General features: G+C 40.3%; 5 protein-coding genes across 7 annotated transcripts; 3 read left to right on the top strand and 2 right to left on the bottom strand.

Annotated features, from left to right (window-relative positions):
• Window positions 1–1,313: 1,313 nt before the first annotated feature.
• LOC115628009 (histidine-rich glycoprotein) lies at window positions 1,314–2,232 on the bottom strand. Its single transcript, XM_030523932.1, has 2 exons — window positions 2,155–2,232; window positions 1,314–1,724 (listed from the first exon to the last, which is right to left on the bottom strand). The coding sequence occupies exons 1-2, from the start codon at window positions 2,167–2,169 to the stop codon at window positions 1,314–1,316; spliced, it is 426 nt and encodes a 141-aa protein (XP_030379792.1). The 5' UTR covers window positions 2,170–2,232.
• Window positions 2,233–4,509: 2,277 nt separating this feature from the next.
• LOC115627931 lies at window positions 4,510–8,347 on the top strand. Its single transcript, XM_030523824.1, has 14 exons — window positions 4,510–4,559; window positions 4,632–4,866; window positions 5,013–5,139; window positions 5,197–5,307; window positions 5,373–5,532; window positions 5,586–5,621; window positions 5,682–5,847; window positions 5,912–6,259; window positions 6,325–7,182; window positions 7,237–7,423; window positions 7,474–7,645; window positions 7,740–7,865; window positions 7,929–8,070; window positions 8,128–8,347. Exons 2-14 carry the CDS (start codon window positions 4,772–4,774, stop codon window positions 8,345–8,347), a joined length of 2,748 nt encoding a protein of 915 aa, XP_030379684.1. The 5' UTR covers window positions 4,510–4,559; window positions 4,632–4,771.
• Window positions 8,348–8,608: 261 nt separating this feature from the next.
• LOC115627866 (zinc finger protein 571-like) lies at window positions 8,609–10,844 on the top strand. 3 transcript variants are annotated; one of them, XM_030523747.1, is made up of 4 exons: window positions 8,609–9,498; window positions 9,567–9,988; window positions 10,046–10,382; window positions 10,442–10,827. In XM_030523747.1, the coding sequence occupies exons 1-4, from the start codon at window positions 8,807–8,809 to the stop codon at window positions 10,662–10,664; spliced, it is 1,674 nt and encodes a 557-aa protein (XP_030379607.1). In that variant the 5' UTR covers window positions 8,609–8,806; the 3' UTR covers window positions 10,665–10,827. The 3 variants fall into 3 exon arrangements, with proteins under 3 accessions (XP_030379607.1, XP_030379608.1, XP_030379609.1); XM_030523748.1 differs by lacking the exon at window positions 10,442–10,827 and having other exon boundaries at window positions 10,072–10,248; XM_030523749.1 differs by lacking the exon at window positions 8,609–9,498 and having other exon boundaries at window positions 9,832–9,988; window positions 10,072–10,382; window positions 10,442–10,844.
• A 246-nt stretch (window positions 10,845–11,090) lies between these two features.
• Window positions 11,091–12,225, top strand: LOC115627890 (CBL-interacting protein kinase 25). The gene is made up of 2 exons (XM_030523777.1): window positions 11,091–11,286; window positions 11,337–12,225. The coding sequence occupies exons 1-2, from the start codon at window positions 11,119–11,121 to the stop codon at window positions 12,021–12,023; spliced, it is 855 nt and encodes a 284-aa protein (XP_030379637.1). The 5' UTR covers window positions 11,091–11,118; the 3' UTR covers window positions 12,024–12,225.
• On the bottom strand, window positions 12,204–14,777 carry LOC115627889 (ESF1 homolog). The gene is made up of 2 exons (XM_030523775.1): window positions 13,813–14,777; window positions 12,204–13,753 (listed from the first exon to the last, which is right to left on the bottom strand). Exons 1-2 carry the CDS (start codon window positions 14,677–14,679, stop codon window positions 12,302–12,304), a joined length of 2,319 nt encoding a protein of 772 aa, XP_030379635.1. The 5' UTR covers window positions 14,680–14,777; the 3' UTR covers window positions 12,204–12,301.
• Window positions 14,778–14,818: the final 41 nt, after the last annotated feature.

The following is a 14,818-nucleotide window of genomic DNA, read 5'->3' as shown; positions in this document are numbered from 1 at the left end:
AGTTAACCTTTAATAGTTAGGTTCATATTAAATACTTCCTCTAAAGTTCATCCATAAATGTTTGTTGGAAATACATGTATGTAGCTCACTTAACATCCGTCGAGGGATATCGATTCCACTGAATATTACCTAAAGTCTTTCAATTTGAATAATGTGGAAAATTGCCATTCAAGCCGAGACATTTAAAATGAATTTGTAATGAATTTGTATATAATAAGTAGTTAAACTGAAAATTCCAGCATGGAAATCAACCAACACATCTTTCAAATGAATGTAAAAAACATTTGGTGTGAAAGCACCCACAGTTTAGAAGCAACTTAGGCTGGGATTCCAACCTCGCTTTCCAGGCTTTTACTTTTAAATCTTTCATCATTAGCAATCTGTAGGACTGTACTAGGTGTAGTTTTTCTTAACATGCTGCTTATTGGCAATGTGGACTCCTCTGCCCACTTAAATCGTCGTGGCTTTTCTGTTCCTTGTAGAACAACAATAAATTAGCATATTCATTTTTGGATTTTTAAAAGCAGTTCTTCATAACCAACACTCCGAAAATCTCTGACCACTTACGGCTATTAGTCGGGGCCTAGCTTGCCGGACTGACAATAAAATTTTCCCTCCACCGGGCATGAGATTTGTCCATTGTTTTTGACCTAATAATAATACAAAATAAAGCTACAACACTTGAAAGAAAAGCAACTTCATTGATCTACTTGTTATGATTAGCGGTAGTATTTTCATCTTAATGTACAGTACGAACTTGAACAAACATGCTGACAACCATTTTAAAGAACCAGTACGGTATTTCAGGTCTGGGGTTTTTGCTTCAACGAAAACGTTACAAATGATTCGTCCTAATCGATTAGACTTGAATTATATTAAAAAAAATTATTTCAATTCGTAATCAAATGCGTGTTTTCGAATACATTTTTGAGAAATATTTCCAATAATTATACTTATGAATTTATCTTAAGCTAATCACATAGCAATCAAAAATGATCAAATTTTCTATAAAAAAAAATAATAAAAGTTGTCAATCCTTGGGGAAGGCAATATTATACTAAGTATTCGGCACATAATGTTACTGTTGCCAAGAACTTAATGGAAGCTTTTATAAGATCCTCAAAAAGTCACAATTAATTGTAGAAATATTCTATGCAAAATGTTTTTATTTAACAACGAAAATGCAACAAAAAAAAAAGAAGAAACTTAAGCGACACTACAGACTCGGATGGAGAGTCTCACTCGAGACAAATGAAAAACCATTACAAGTAATTTGGCAGTTGGGAGACAAAAGCCCCACACACCACTTAGACCTATTCATGGTGCGCATAGTGCTCGTAATGCTCTGCATGATGCACCGGCTCCTCATAGTGGCCGTGCTCGTGCAGATGCGACTCGCTATGTTGCTCCAGAACGAGTCCATGGTTGTGGTTGTGTTCCGTCTTGGGGTGGAGAACCTTTAGCTTTTGCTTTGTGCCTCCAATTTCAATGGGCTTCTTTACCAGATGCTGATCCTCTTTCTTGATGTAGACGGGCACGGCATGGTAGTGGTGGAACTTGACACTCTGATGTGAAGTGGCGTGCTTGTGATCGACCTCGTGATGCAGTTCGGTCTCCTCGTGTTCCGGCTCGTATTTAGCGTGCTCCTCATGCTCGTATTCCTGATGGTCGTACTCGTGAATTTTAAGAGCGTTGCTCATCGCCAACAAGGCCAGGCAGGGCAGCTGTAAAGTAAAAAGCATAGTTTTTTAAATTCGCTGCAACACAAAAATGTAAATAAATGGCGTGACTTTGAATAATAGGATTCATCGAATCCATAAACAAGTTATATGCAGGATTTGTATAAATGTATTTATTATGTATCCTATATCATCATCCTTATGCCTGCTTCAAATCCACAATATTTCCTTTATACTTTTGTTATACTTGTATATTGGCCTGCACATTTCGATCTTTATGATATATTTTTTGTTGATTTTTACGTATAATTTGTTTTCTCTTTTAATTCAGCTATAGTTGTCTTTTATACTTTATATATCATTATTTTTGTTTATTTTAAATTAATCAAATATTTTTAATTTCTTTTTATTCATTATTTTATTTTCCCCAACGATTGATTTATTTATTTTGCTTTTTTTCATTTCTAATGCTTACAACAAACTTCAGCATATTTTGGCTTTGGCAATAATTCACAGGTCGGTATTTAGGAAAACAAAAAATAAAGAATAGCTTTTTTAGATGCGTTTGGAAACCGTTACACGTATTTAAGCACAGAAGCCAAAATGTTATTTGTTTTGTGCGCTTCGCGGTTTGGAACGTTGTTGCAGCTTGGCGATTGGGAGCTGAATGTGGCCAATCGTTTGGGACCAGATTCGATTTATACCCGAAAAGCCCGAAAACTGAATGCCTCACGAGATGTGTGGCGAGTGCAAAGAAAGGCTGAAAAAGAAACAAAAAACATGTGATGGGACGCGGGATAGGGGGCTGGAAATGTGAAATGTGCAAAGGCGCACGGCAACTACTACAACCTCATACGTGTGTGACGATAAAGCGGCAACGAACTTCAAAACGGCAACTAGCCAGTCAACAAGCCCACTAGTGTGGCATATATGAGAAGTTGTCGTGGCGGTTATTTATGACGTTGTTACAATTGTTTGGAAAATGGCAGCGCACACATTCACAGTCACTCACACATAGGCACATATACACGCATGTTGCGTGCTGCACTCGTACAATTAAAAATTATTACGTATACGCAAGGCTTGTGGCAGCGCTTTTCCTCAGCTTAAACCCGTTGTCAATCAATGTGGCAGTTGGCAGGCGGCCTCAAACAACAAAGGGGGGAGGGGCAATGCCACAGCCCACTACACAACTGCACAACCGGTCGGACAGAGAGGTAGAGATAGCAAATATGTGAAGCAAGTGCAAGGTAATTGAACATGAACATGCATAACGGCACTTTCAAGTAACAGCCAAAAACCAAACAAATCACATTTATACAGATAGCACTCTACTATCTGATTAGCTTAAAATTGAACAGTTTATGCGCATTAAATGCGCGATATACCGATTGACAAGATCCCGCAGAGCTTTTCTGGTTTTCCGGTTCGGCAATCCACTTTATAGTTGCCCGAAAAGATCTTCCGGTTTCTTCAATGTTGGCAACAAGTTTGGCGTCATCAGCATCTTTAAACCTAATCCCCCCTCCACTCCTCTCCCCTATCCATCACTTTCCAATTAGTTACATATGTATATGTATATATTTTTCTTTTTTCTTTATTTTCTATGATGATAACGTCAACTGATAAGCTGGTGTGATATTGGCCAACGCCTTCTTTTTTTTTGGCAATATGCCCGCAATAATTGGCATAAAATAGGTGATGCTTCCGCATTTCGTCTGTCAAAGTGACGCCGCCGACAACGTCGCGCCTATCAAAATAGTATGGCATGGAGAAATAAAAGAAAATATACATATAAAGAAAATTATGAGTTGGCAGCCGAAAATCTATAACGGGTTGCGTGTGCTGCACGCAAATGCTGCAAGTTTGTTGCTCAAGTCATTGCTGATGGATTGCCAGCTAGACAAGCGCTCTAATTACGTCTAGTGAAGGGCCTCCCCGATTTATGTAAGCACTTGCAATATGCTGCTGCATTATAGAGGTGCTGTGGTGGGGGGGCCGTACAGGGCAGTTCAGTGAAAGGTTAACCAAATATCTTGCATTCCTCTATCTCTACACTTACATGTATGTATGTATGTATTTGCGAATATATGATTTGCTAATTGTTTATGAGCTTTTAAACGGCATGCGATTAAATTAGTTTCCTCGTGCTCCAATTTATATTCAAAATGGGCAAAAATTAAAACGTTATACGATTAGATAATCGCCAGTTGGTGTAAGTGAACGGCAAAGTTGGTCAGGAAGCCGAAATTGCCATGCATGCAAAGGAAAATATGCAAATTACGACATTTTTACCAAAAATATATATCAATGGCATCAAAAACGAATTCGTCGGCAGCCACAAACAGAGCTTGGTAGCTCCTTAAACATTGCAAATGTCGTCGAAATCAAAGGCATTTTATTGGGTTAGTAGTATAGTCTGGCCTGATTGCAAAAGCAATAGCAACAGCAATCCACACACATAATCAAATTCAACGTAAAAGTAAAAGTAAGCCACTTTCTCACAGAGCGCGAAATTTGCATAACGTGCAACTGACATGTGCGCGCCAACGACTTTTATCTGTCATGTTTGCATTACTCTTTGTGCAGACCAATTTGAATTATTAATTTGTTATAATAAAAATGTGTTAGTATAAATCGGCTTGTATAATACGGCTTATGTACAGGCAGGAAGTAATGTGTAGATTTAAAACACAAACTTAAAATGTAAAAATACAACCCTATATTTTAATTGGCTGCAATAACATTCGATGTATCGATAAATATTGGGATCGTTGGCACGTAGGTGATGAACGTATATTTGACAAGTACAAGAAGAAGCAGATGAAGATGGTTGCCGGCAGCTATGTATGTGCAATATACGTCAAAAGACTTAAGAAGGTAATTGTGCATTACAATATCGTATTTTGGGAAATAATAATACTAAATTCTAAGCAAACACTGCCTGCACAGCAGACGTATTCTAAAGTATTTTAGTCGATGCCAACTAAACAGCTGTACGCAAACACATAGTCCCGTTATAATACGCTTTGTCAAAAAAGCCCTGCGTTTACCAGAATCTTCCGTAACCACAAGAGCAACGAAAAAGAAACATGCACTGGCTTACATTAAAGGTGTTGGAACCGCCGCTTCAAGATGACACCGAATACAATATTATACAGAAATTGCTGTGCCCTCAAAATATAATGTAAGAGCTAGAATTGATACATGCATATGTATATTTACATACATATGTATATGTATGTGCATGCATACATACATATGTAAATACATACATACATATGTGCGCATATGGATTTTGTGGATTTTAATCGTCATTCATTATTATTTCAGAGAGACTGAATTAATTTTACTCATGTTTGAAAAAGAAACTACATCTTTTTTTGAAAAACGGAAAGGGATTTCAAAAGATTTACTGATCTCTGCGAACAAACCTCAAAACGGTACAAACTCTTTTGGGGTATGAAATGCATAAATTACGATACGCATGTACACAAGTTAACTATTGTTTATTTAGGTATTGCAATACCTTAATAAAATCATATACCGTGCCCCATTTGATACTAATTGGCTTGCGGAGGCGATTTTGGCACGCAGCATCCATAACATACGCCAGAAGAATGTTAATGTAAGTAGGATGAAAGTTGTCAAATTATTCTCTGATTTTCTAATATCTTCACATTGTTCTCTTAGTTTAGCCATAGCGATTTATTATATTACAAAACGCTTTATCCTAACGGCGTGACTGCCCAAGAAAAAGTATTGGTTCAGACGCTTTTATGCTTGACTTTTTACGCAAAGAAAGACATGAATGGGGCGCGGGTTAACTTACAAGAACTATCAGATTTATTGAGTAAGTAATATTTCAATATTCCAAAAGTTGAATTTTTGACACAGTTATTACAGCGCGTCTGCCCAAGACTATGTGGGATATAAATCCTGGTAAGCGATTTCCATGCTTATCATATGATTCACCCGCAATGATTTTTTTACAAATTGTAGAGATGCAGAAATATTTCGATCAATTGGACAAAATTAAGAAAGAAGTAAATCAAAACACAAATACTGTAACTTTGAAAATCAAACCAAAAAATAATATCGAAGTGCCGTTCAATGGTTTTAAACTGTCCAAGGAAATTCCATGGGCCTCAAATGCGTGCGATTATGTGTAGGTGCTATTTCAAACACATTTTAATAAAATGTATGTAAATGTTGTTATATTTATTCTACAGCTCAGCGAGTACTGAACAGCGCACTGGAGTGTATGCCCGAGTTCCGATACCAAAAAATGAAGCTGTCGTATCGGAAGATCCAGCTTTTTTCCAATACAGCGTACCCTTCACTAATTGTGAACTTTGCGGGATTCATCAGGCGTTGTTATATACATGCCCTGGTTGCCGATATAAAACATATTGCTCCGAAAACTGCATTTCAGCCGATAAAGAAGAACACCGAAATGAATGCTACCTATACAAAATTGGCATTATACCTGTTCTAGAAGCAACTCAATTATATCGTTTCTTTGTGCAGGCCGCAAAACTGTTGTTTAATACAACATTCAAAAAAAAGGGACATCTAAGGTAAATGTTTTTAGTAGAATGATTGGGTAAAACATCACTTACTAAATGCTTTTTATCACAAATAGAAAATTTATAAATTCGCAGTCTGCGTGGAACTTTATTGTTAAAAATGCAAAGACCGATGAAAACTCTATAATAGTCGAGTTCTTGGTAACCAAGCCAAATTACAATCTACTTACGCCAGCAAAGTGGTGGGAAATAATCTCAACCGCTTTTCGTCTTGCGGTTTTCATGCATAAAAGTTCATTTGCAAATATATTTGACTTTGGAGAAATTGGACTTGGAAAACTGGACTGCATACATCTTATAGCAGCGATCCTACTCCGTTTGAATGGCCACATTACCCTCAATTCCATTCGAACCGAATTGCGTTATAATATATCGCAAACCCTGGAATGTGAGACTGACTCACCTGAAGTCGTACATAACACCAATTCAAAGGCAGGTGTTGAACGCATAACTACCGATGCTTTTGAATATTATAAAATTATTCCGCAATTCGAATTTGTACAAATTTATAAAGAGCACGAGAAACTTGTCATGGAGGGTAAACTTTTTCCCGCTGAGCGCACTTTCAATATCAATGAGAGCAAACCGATTTACAGATGGCAGGATAGCCCGCTAGCCGAATACACGCTGAAGATAATGCAATTATGTTTGAATTCAAATGAAATTAAATCGGCTAATGATATAATAAATGTTAGTAATACATCTGTGGAATCATGCAAGGAAGTTCTATATCTGAACACCTCGAAGCGTTGCGAGCTGATTGCCAAGTTTGTTAACACATTCCAAACATTTCTTGATGAGTACTTTATAAAATTGGCCGGTCTTGAGGGCGGATATTTACGTCAAGAACGGACTGCGCTATGTTCTACGCTGAAGAAGTTTAACCATTCATGCGCAGCTAACGTTCAAGTCCGGTTAGCTATTTTTAACCTAATACGATTCAAAATTGTAATAATATTTTTTTTCAGCGCACTGACTAATGGACAATACATTGCAACTACCAACCAAAAAATAAACGTCGGTGACGAACTCACTTTGAGCCATGATGTAAACATTTGGCAACATAATCGTAGTCAGCGTCGGTCCTATTTTGAAAACTTGGGAACTACGTGTAGATGCACCGCATGCGCGCTTCCAGAATGCCTAGAGCCAACGGTAAGCGATTCTGAGCGAAACACAACAATTCACTCATCCATTCGCTTTAGAACATTCGTGCCAGTTTGTATTGTAATTGCTCAAATCAACGTGATAAAATAACTCCATTAATGGGCGAGTGTCCGAAATGCCACACAAAATATGCTGAACTTTTGCAGGAAAAAACGAATTTCATCGACCACATTCAAGATGAAATACGCGAGAGAGAGTCTGGTCATGAAAGTAAGTATTTAATTGGTTCCAATCGGTAAATGTTAAAAGTAACCTAAGAATGTGAATATTTCAATAACGTAACCCTTTCCCATCCATTTAACAGCAACTGTTCGCCAATTGGTAGTTTTGTATGGAACTTACAACTTCTATGTCAACGATTTCTTTGCTGAGTTCCACGAAGCGCGTATACGCAGTGCTCTAAAGCTATCAAAATTCCTAGCATCTCAAGGTATGCATTATACGTAGTTTTCAAACCTTCTCTTTAAAAAAAATTAATTTCTTTATACTACAGGATTCTTGCAACATGCCTCTGATACGATTCTAATGATAGACTACGAGTATAGTTTTTTAGTAGATGCTACACTTGCCAATAGTTTCTTCTTCGAGATTTTTGAAGTAATTAAAGCCATTCTGGAAGGTTTCATTCGCGATGTGTAAGTAACAGACAAAAGGTAAATCCTCGACTTTTTAATGTCTATTTAACATTTAAGCCCAAACCTAATGGAGATAGATGTGTCCCACCTACATATGCTAATGGCAATGGCATCTAAATTACTAAAAGACAAACACATGCATTTGGATGCGTACTTGAACAAAGACAAACGTTTTAACATTTTGCAAGGATATTTTACCGACTACCAAAAATGGCTGAGTGCTATCAATTTACATTTTTTTATGCCAAATAATATGCGTGCTTTGCTATCAAAATAGATGCACCCATGTTATAAAAAGTCTTTTTGGGGTTTGTTTTACATATAAAATATGTAATAGAAATGGTTTCTGTGTTAGAGAATTTAAGGAACTCCCAGAAACCAAATTTTTACCATTTGACTGATACATTTTTTGTAATGCTAATACATGTTGAAATTTTTAATAAACTTCAAATATTGCATTTTGTTTCCTTATATAAAAATGTAACACACTTGTAAACACATTTAATGTTCATCTGACAAAGAATGGTAATGCGTCCACGAATTGAAATTTTACAAAGGGCGGGGATGCAATTTGTTGTGCTGGTCTCATCTCTAGTTGTCAGTAATCGATTACACACTAGCCAATTTCACCAGCTCTAGAAGTAGCGAATTAAAGAATCGATTGCAACAACTCTTTTCGTAAACAAATGAAAATATTCGTGTGAGGTATTTAACCAGTTACTCGAACAGCAGGTAGATGATGAACAGCAACAACCCGGCTGTTGCCTCACGGTTCGCAGTGATGTGTCGTGCTTGCATGCGCTGCGATTCGCCTACAGAGCCCTTACAATTGCACTCCATCCACGCCTACGTAAGAGTAAACAATGTAACGGACACATATACTGTAGTGCAGTTAATTGAGAGCTTGGCGCCCACACTGCAAGTCAAGTCGGATGATGGGCTACCACAGCGAATTTGCCCCGATTGCCTGACCAGGCTGCTGGACCTGCGACAGTTCCGACAAATGTGTCTTAAATCCGACAGACGAATGCGTACGCTTGAAAGCGAGACTGTGATGATGCCCACGAATCTTATCGAGGCTATCGCTCAGAAGACTGAAGATGTGCTTCAAACGGAACTGGTGGAAGATCTTGGTGCATTAATAGAATACGACGACGAATTGCGTGTTAAAGCAGAGTATGGGACTATCATCAATACTGTGGCAAGAGAAGAGCCCGACACTGATGTGGATGTAGAAGGAACCGAAATGTTGGAGTTCAGTGCCAATGATTTGTTTGTTTACGAACCAAAGAACGAAGAGCAGTGTTTTGATCACAGTTATATAGAAGTGGAGGCACAGGTGACTCTTTACAAAGATTACAGCGATATTGAGAATTCCGACGAATTGGAAGTTTACGAACTAAATACGGCCGAATGCAATCAAAAAAAGTAAATATGCAGCACAGTCCACAGATCAATGGTAATATTTAAGCTTGTATATTTTTTTTATTTATCAGACAGACGCCAAATAGGATTCCAAACAAGAAGTTCATTGACATAACTCGCCAATACCAGTTGCATGACGAAAGTCGTCCCTTTCAGTGTTCCCAATGCAACTACCGGTTCGCCTCTTTGGTTAGTTTGAAAAGGCACGAGACGAAATGTCTTTGCGGCCACTTTATAAGTAATTCCCGTGAAAAGTGTGACCTGCTGTTGCCAAACGCGGAGGCGTTGTTTACTCATAAGCCGGTCTATCATAGTAAACAGGACCTTGAATGCAACCCTATCAAGTTTAGCTGTGATGATTGCGAAAAGACATTCGAAAACCCTGCTTTACTAACCTCACATCGTCGCTTCCATGGAACAAAGAAACTAATAATGCCGGCGGTGGCCACGTCGGATAAAACTCAACTATATGAGTGTCAGTTTTGCAAACAAAGTAAGTTATTGCTGCATGCCATCGACTAGTTTATCTTTCACTAGCTTCGTTCACTAGCATATCTTACTCTGTCCTCACTGAAGGATCACATACGCACACATATGCGCGAGCAGTCAATTCTCTGTCCTGAGTGCGGAAAGGCGTTCAGCACTACCAGCAATATGAAACAGCATTTAAAACGACACTCGGGTGTCATGCGCTATGAGTGTCCAAAATGTCCGCGTCGCTTTCCCTGCCGCAGCGATTTGTGTTCGCACAAATCACAGGTCCACGATGAGCCCAGATACGAATGCAATTTATGTAATGGCCGTTTTACCAAACCCTATCAACTAAAGAAACACATGATGTATCACACGGGGGAACGCCCGCACAAGTGTGACTTCTGCGAAAAGCGGTAAGTAGAGAGCAGCTTTCCCAATTATTGAATTAAAAAAATGCCCTTCCGCTCTGCAGCTTTGTTTGTTTAAATCACATGCATCGCCATCGGCGGACTCACACCGGCGAAAAGCCATATAAGTGCAAATATTGCGAGCGCGCCTTTGCCCAAAGTAATGACCTGATCAAACATTTGCGTTTCCATGTGGGCGAAAATGTCTATAACTGCGAGCTATGCCCGCGCTCGTTTCGCTTGGCCAGCGAGTTGCGCCTTCACTTTGCCGGCCATAAGAATGAATGAGACTATGAAGCGGGTTAGTTTGAAAAGCGTGTTCCTATTAAATTAAAGCAATCAAAGAAGAAGATGGCTGAATGTGACCAACAAAGATACATATGTATGTATGTATGTACATATATATTTATGTTTATACATAAACATAACATAAACATAAACAAATCAAATTGTCATCTAATTAGAACATTTTGATAATTTATTCCTAAAGCCACATGACAAATAAATTATATAATAAAATTATTTAAAAGAAATAAAGGTATTAAACGTATTTTATAATTCGAGGGGAAGCATCGATACTAAAATCACCTATCTATTATGACATATATACATACGTACATTGTAACGGCAAAATGCCTATCGACCAGCTATCGATAAATAAGCACGGGCACTGGCGCGTATATATGAAATGTAACTGTAAATGGTGTCTCCATATTGGCTGTGAGTTATAATTTGGCACATCATGAATTTAGGCGACGAAAACCTTAAATGCATTCGCGTACTGGGTCAAGGATCATTTGGCCGTGCCTTCCTATGCATTTTACGGGAAGGACGGCATGAGCGCAAGGTTTGTGTGAAGCGTATCATTGTGCGTAATCCCAAAGTTGAGATGGCGCTTATCAAAGAAGAGGTAAGTCTATTGTCACACAAATCTCGTATCTCAAATAAAGCCGTGGACAGATTTATATCATTTCACAGCTACGGCATCCGCACATTGTGCAATTCATACGCTCCTTCATGCACGCTGGCACTGTAAACATTGTAATGGAATATGTGCCGAACGGCACAATTCGCGACGTTATACAAAGTGCGCCTGGAAACGTAGACAAAAAACGCCTATTAAAATACTTTTGTGACATGATCATAGGCCTGGAATATCTGCATATACGTCATGTAATTCATCGCGACATAAAGCCAGAAAATATGCTGCTCGATGAAAACGATCGTGTGAAGTTCGCCGATTTTGGCATATCAGCTGTCCATGTACCGTCCAAGAAGCATCAGCCATTGGGCACGCCGCTCTACATGGCGCCCGAGATCATGTGTGGCGGCAAAATTGATTTTAAATCGGACATCTGGTCACTGGGGTTGGTGTTGTATGAATTATGTGTGGGTCGCAATCCATTTGTGACGTTGCTCTCGGACGGCGCCAAATCCTTTGAGCATGTGCACAAAGTTGTGCGTCTGCTGACGAAGCCCAATCTTAACTGTCAGCTAATGCTTCAACGTTACGATCCCGTTTGGGCTCGCATCTGTCAGCTAATGGTGGTGTACGAGCAGGAGCGCCGCATTTGTCTGCCGGATTTGCTGTGCCAGGATCCATGCATTACTCTAGCCGTTTACGAGCAGTATTTCAATTATAAGTAAGATTTCAACGGCTGGTCCTTGACATTAGCGACATAAAATTTACCAACTGTTTGTGTTCTTTATGTGGATGGACTATAGTGCATCCAAGAGTCAATGTGAAAAATTTGTAGCATGTGATTACGTAAAAATGTATGTTCGTGGTGCTTGTGTGCTCCAAGATAATCTTAAGTTAATCAAACATTTTTATGTACCTTTTTTTTTATTGTATACTAATGTAATCCGTATCAAGAATAAAAATAAAAAAAAAACAAATTTATATACTCCTTCCGGCTGTTGCTCTACAGCTTCTGTTGCTGCTTGATCTTGCGCTTCAAACTATTCACCAGCAAATTGTTTTCCAATTGCTGCTTGGACCGCTTTGGTAGCTGCGCCGTCGATACTTCGTCACATTCCAATTGCTTTTGACGTCGCTTCAACTTCTCGCCTATGATCTGTTGCATACCCTTGGTGCCCTTGAAGTGGGAGTCTGTGGGATCGATGTTGTATTCGTGTGATTTATAGACAGCCGTAAAACGTGAGTCGTCCAGATTAAGACGGAAATTATCGTCCAGCTCCTTGCTGGCCACACCACCTCCCTTGGCCTTCTTCAGCTGCTTGCGTCGTTTGCGTTTTGTGTTGCTCTCGTTCTCGGTTTTCAGGATTTTAGTCAAACTGAAGTGCTGCTTCTTTGCGCCGGCCACTGATTCGTGATCATCGCTATCGTCGAGTAGTAGTGCTAACTCCTGCTGCTGTCGCCTTTCCTCGTCCCCTTCGGCTTCATTCAATTGACTATGCTTGTTCTTCTTGTTCTTTAATTTCTTTGCCGCCTTCGGTGGCTCATAGTCACCATTGGCGAATTCATCAGCAAAGTACGCATCATTCATGTCAATGCCGTCGGGTATTGAGTCGTCGTCGCTATCATTGGCCGCAGCGAGATCAACACCACGTGCTTCGAGCTGCTTGCGTCTACGCTGCTCTTTACGCAGCTTATTCTTCTCACTGCGTTTCTGCATCACCTTTTCGATGGGCGTTAGCTGTGATTTACTGCTTGCTTCTGCCTCATTTTCATCTTCAGATCCCTGCTGGCTGTTTTCGGGTGCATCGATGTTCCACGACATTTCCATCTCGTATTTTTGTTCCTTGGATTTAGCCTCCTGTTCATTGATTTCGGCCAGCAAACCTTTATACATTTCAATGCGCTCCTTCTGCTTAGCATGCTTTAGCGGTTGCGTTTTGGACTGTGCCGCTGGCTTTGCATCTGGCCCCTCCTCCTCAGACTCTTCCTCTGTGCTGTAAGCAACAATCTGGCGTAGTTCCTTGTCGTTAAGCTGGTCAACCTTGCCACTGGATAGCTTGTCACCCAGCTCCCGCCGATCCATTGCAGTTTCGTCCCAGGTCAGATCGACTTTGGCCTGCTGGAGGGCTGTCGTAGTGAACTGTCTAGGTTTGTAGCTATTCGCGTCGGGCAGCTCCGTGCATATGTCTCGTGGCGTATCATTATCGAATGTTGTATCGTCGGGTATGAAGCGCAAATCGACACGCGTAGCCGAGCTCTCGTACTCAATGCCATCGCACTCCTTGTACACTTTATCAGCGGTCGCCACACTGTCACATTCCACAACGGCATAATAGTAACGCAATCGGTTTAGCTGATACTGACGAAGCTTCTCCATGTGGTAATCGTCGCCCTCCTCGGCATCACTGTCCTGCTCCTGCACAAGCTCCTCGTCCGAATCCTCACCGATGTTTTCCTGTTTTAAATTGGGTTATTAAAGGGAAAGGTCTAGATCTGAGTTCCTGTTTTGCTTACCTGTGCTTTGGTTGAGGTATCCTTCCCCAGGCCCACCAGCTCTGTTGGGCCGTGTACTTCTTCCTCGGCCATACGAGCCTTGCCGTACTCCGAGGGATATATTTTAACACTTCGAATTGTGCCACCAGGCGGAAGAAAAGAACTAAATAAAACTAGCAAATCCTGTGCGCGTATGCGATCCCAGTCCATGTTGCAAACGGCCAATCGTCGCGTTGACTCTTCAGTGGTTTCCGCATCATTGTCCAATTCGCCCCACACATGATCGATTTGCAGCTCGGGTCCATCGGCATCTTCTTCGTCGCTACTCTCCTCACCAGTCGATGAGTCTGTCACTAGGCAACCCTCGCCGCGTGCATAGTCAATGTCAGGGTTGGTTAAACGTTCCCGCAGTGTCGTCGGTTCATCATCATCAACGTCTTCTATATCGCTTTTGTGTATGTCATTCTCATCGCGTGCAATGGCCAACTCTTCCTGGCGGCGCTCCTGCTGCTCTTCGTCCTCGCTGCTGCTTTCTTTTACATCAGTCTTTCCAGCTTGAGAATTATCATCGCCGTCAGATTCGCTGCTGCCATCAAGCTCATAGAATTTTCGCAAATCTTCCGCGTTGCTTTTATTGACAGGTCTACCATATTTGTCCACTGTGTACTTCACTTTGAACTTCTCATCATTAAACATGCCTTGGAAGCGTTTATCAATCTTGACTTTGCGCTGCACCTTAGGGACGCCTCTAAAGCGCGGATCCGCCAACAAGTGTTGAAAACGCTCATCTTTCCAAATACCATTGTCGGCGGTCTTCTCTATAGTTTGTGCTTGCTGTGATGTCGACGGATGCTCGACCCCCTCGACCTGTGCCGGCTTTTTGGCCATTTTGATATCACAATAACAAGTTAAACAAATCCAACTCAAAAAACTTGAACACGTGCGATTAAATAGTCAGATCAGAAGTAGTGTTGCCACATGAGCGGTATGGAAGGTGCAGTCCACTGAATGTGTTAAAAAAGCTGCA

Source organism: Scaptodrosophila lebanonensis, unplaced genomic scaffold, assembly GCF_003285725.1.
Source record: "Scaptodrosophila lebanonensis strain 11010-0011.00,11010-0021.00 unplaced genomic scaffold, SlebRS2 tig00000098-arrow-pilon, whole genome shotgun sequence".
Classification (NCBI taxonomy): Eukaryota; Metazoa; Arthropoda; class Insecta; order Diptera; family Drosophilidae; genus Scaptodrosophila; species Scaptodrosophila lebanonensis.
The sequence above is the reverse complement of the archived record's forward strand: the minus strand, read 5'-3'. Positions and strand labels throughout refer to the sequence as shown.

Coding starts and splice junctions, on each gene's coding strand:
- LOC115627931 (XM_030523824.1), top strand. CDS start 4,772: ATGCACTGGCTTACATTAAAGGTGTTGGAACCGCCGCTTCAAGATGAC. Junction 4,867..5,012: donor CTGTGCCCTCAAAATATAAT/GTAAGAGCTAGA, acceptor TTATTATTTCAG/AGAGACTGAATTAATTTTAC. Junction 7,424..7,473: donor CAGAATGCCTAGAGCCAACG/GTAAGCGATTCT, acceptor CATTCGCTTTAG/AACATTCGTGCCAGTTTGTA.
- LOC115627866 (XM_030523747.1), top strand. CDS start 8,807: ATGATGAACAGCAACAACCCGGCTGTTGCCTCACGGTTCGCAGTGATG. Junction 9,989..10,045: donor GTGTCAGTTTTGCAAACAAA/GTAAGTTATTGC, acceptor TTCGTTCACTAG/CATATCTTACTCTGTCCTCA. Junction 10,383..10,441: donor TGTGACTTCTGCGAAAAGCG/GTAAGTAGAGAG, acceptor TCCGCTCTGCAG/CTTTGTTTGTTTAAATCACA.
- LOC115627890 (XM_030523777.1), top strand. CDS start 11,119: ATGAATTTAGGCGACGAAAACCTTAAATGCATTCGCGTACTGGGTCAA. Junction 11,287..11,336: donor TGGCGCTTATCAAAGAAGAG/GTAAGTCTATTG, acceptor AGCCGTGGACAG/ATTTATATCATTTCACAGCT.
- LOC115627889 (XM_030523775.1), bottom strand. CDS start 14,679: ATGGCCAAAAAGCCGGCACAGGTCGAGGGGGTCGAGCATCCGTCGACA. Junction 13,754..13,812: donor ATACCTCAACCAAAGCACAG/GTAAGCAAAACA, acceptor AATTTAAAACAG/GAAAACATCGGTGAGGATTC.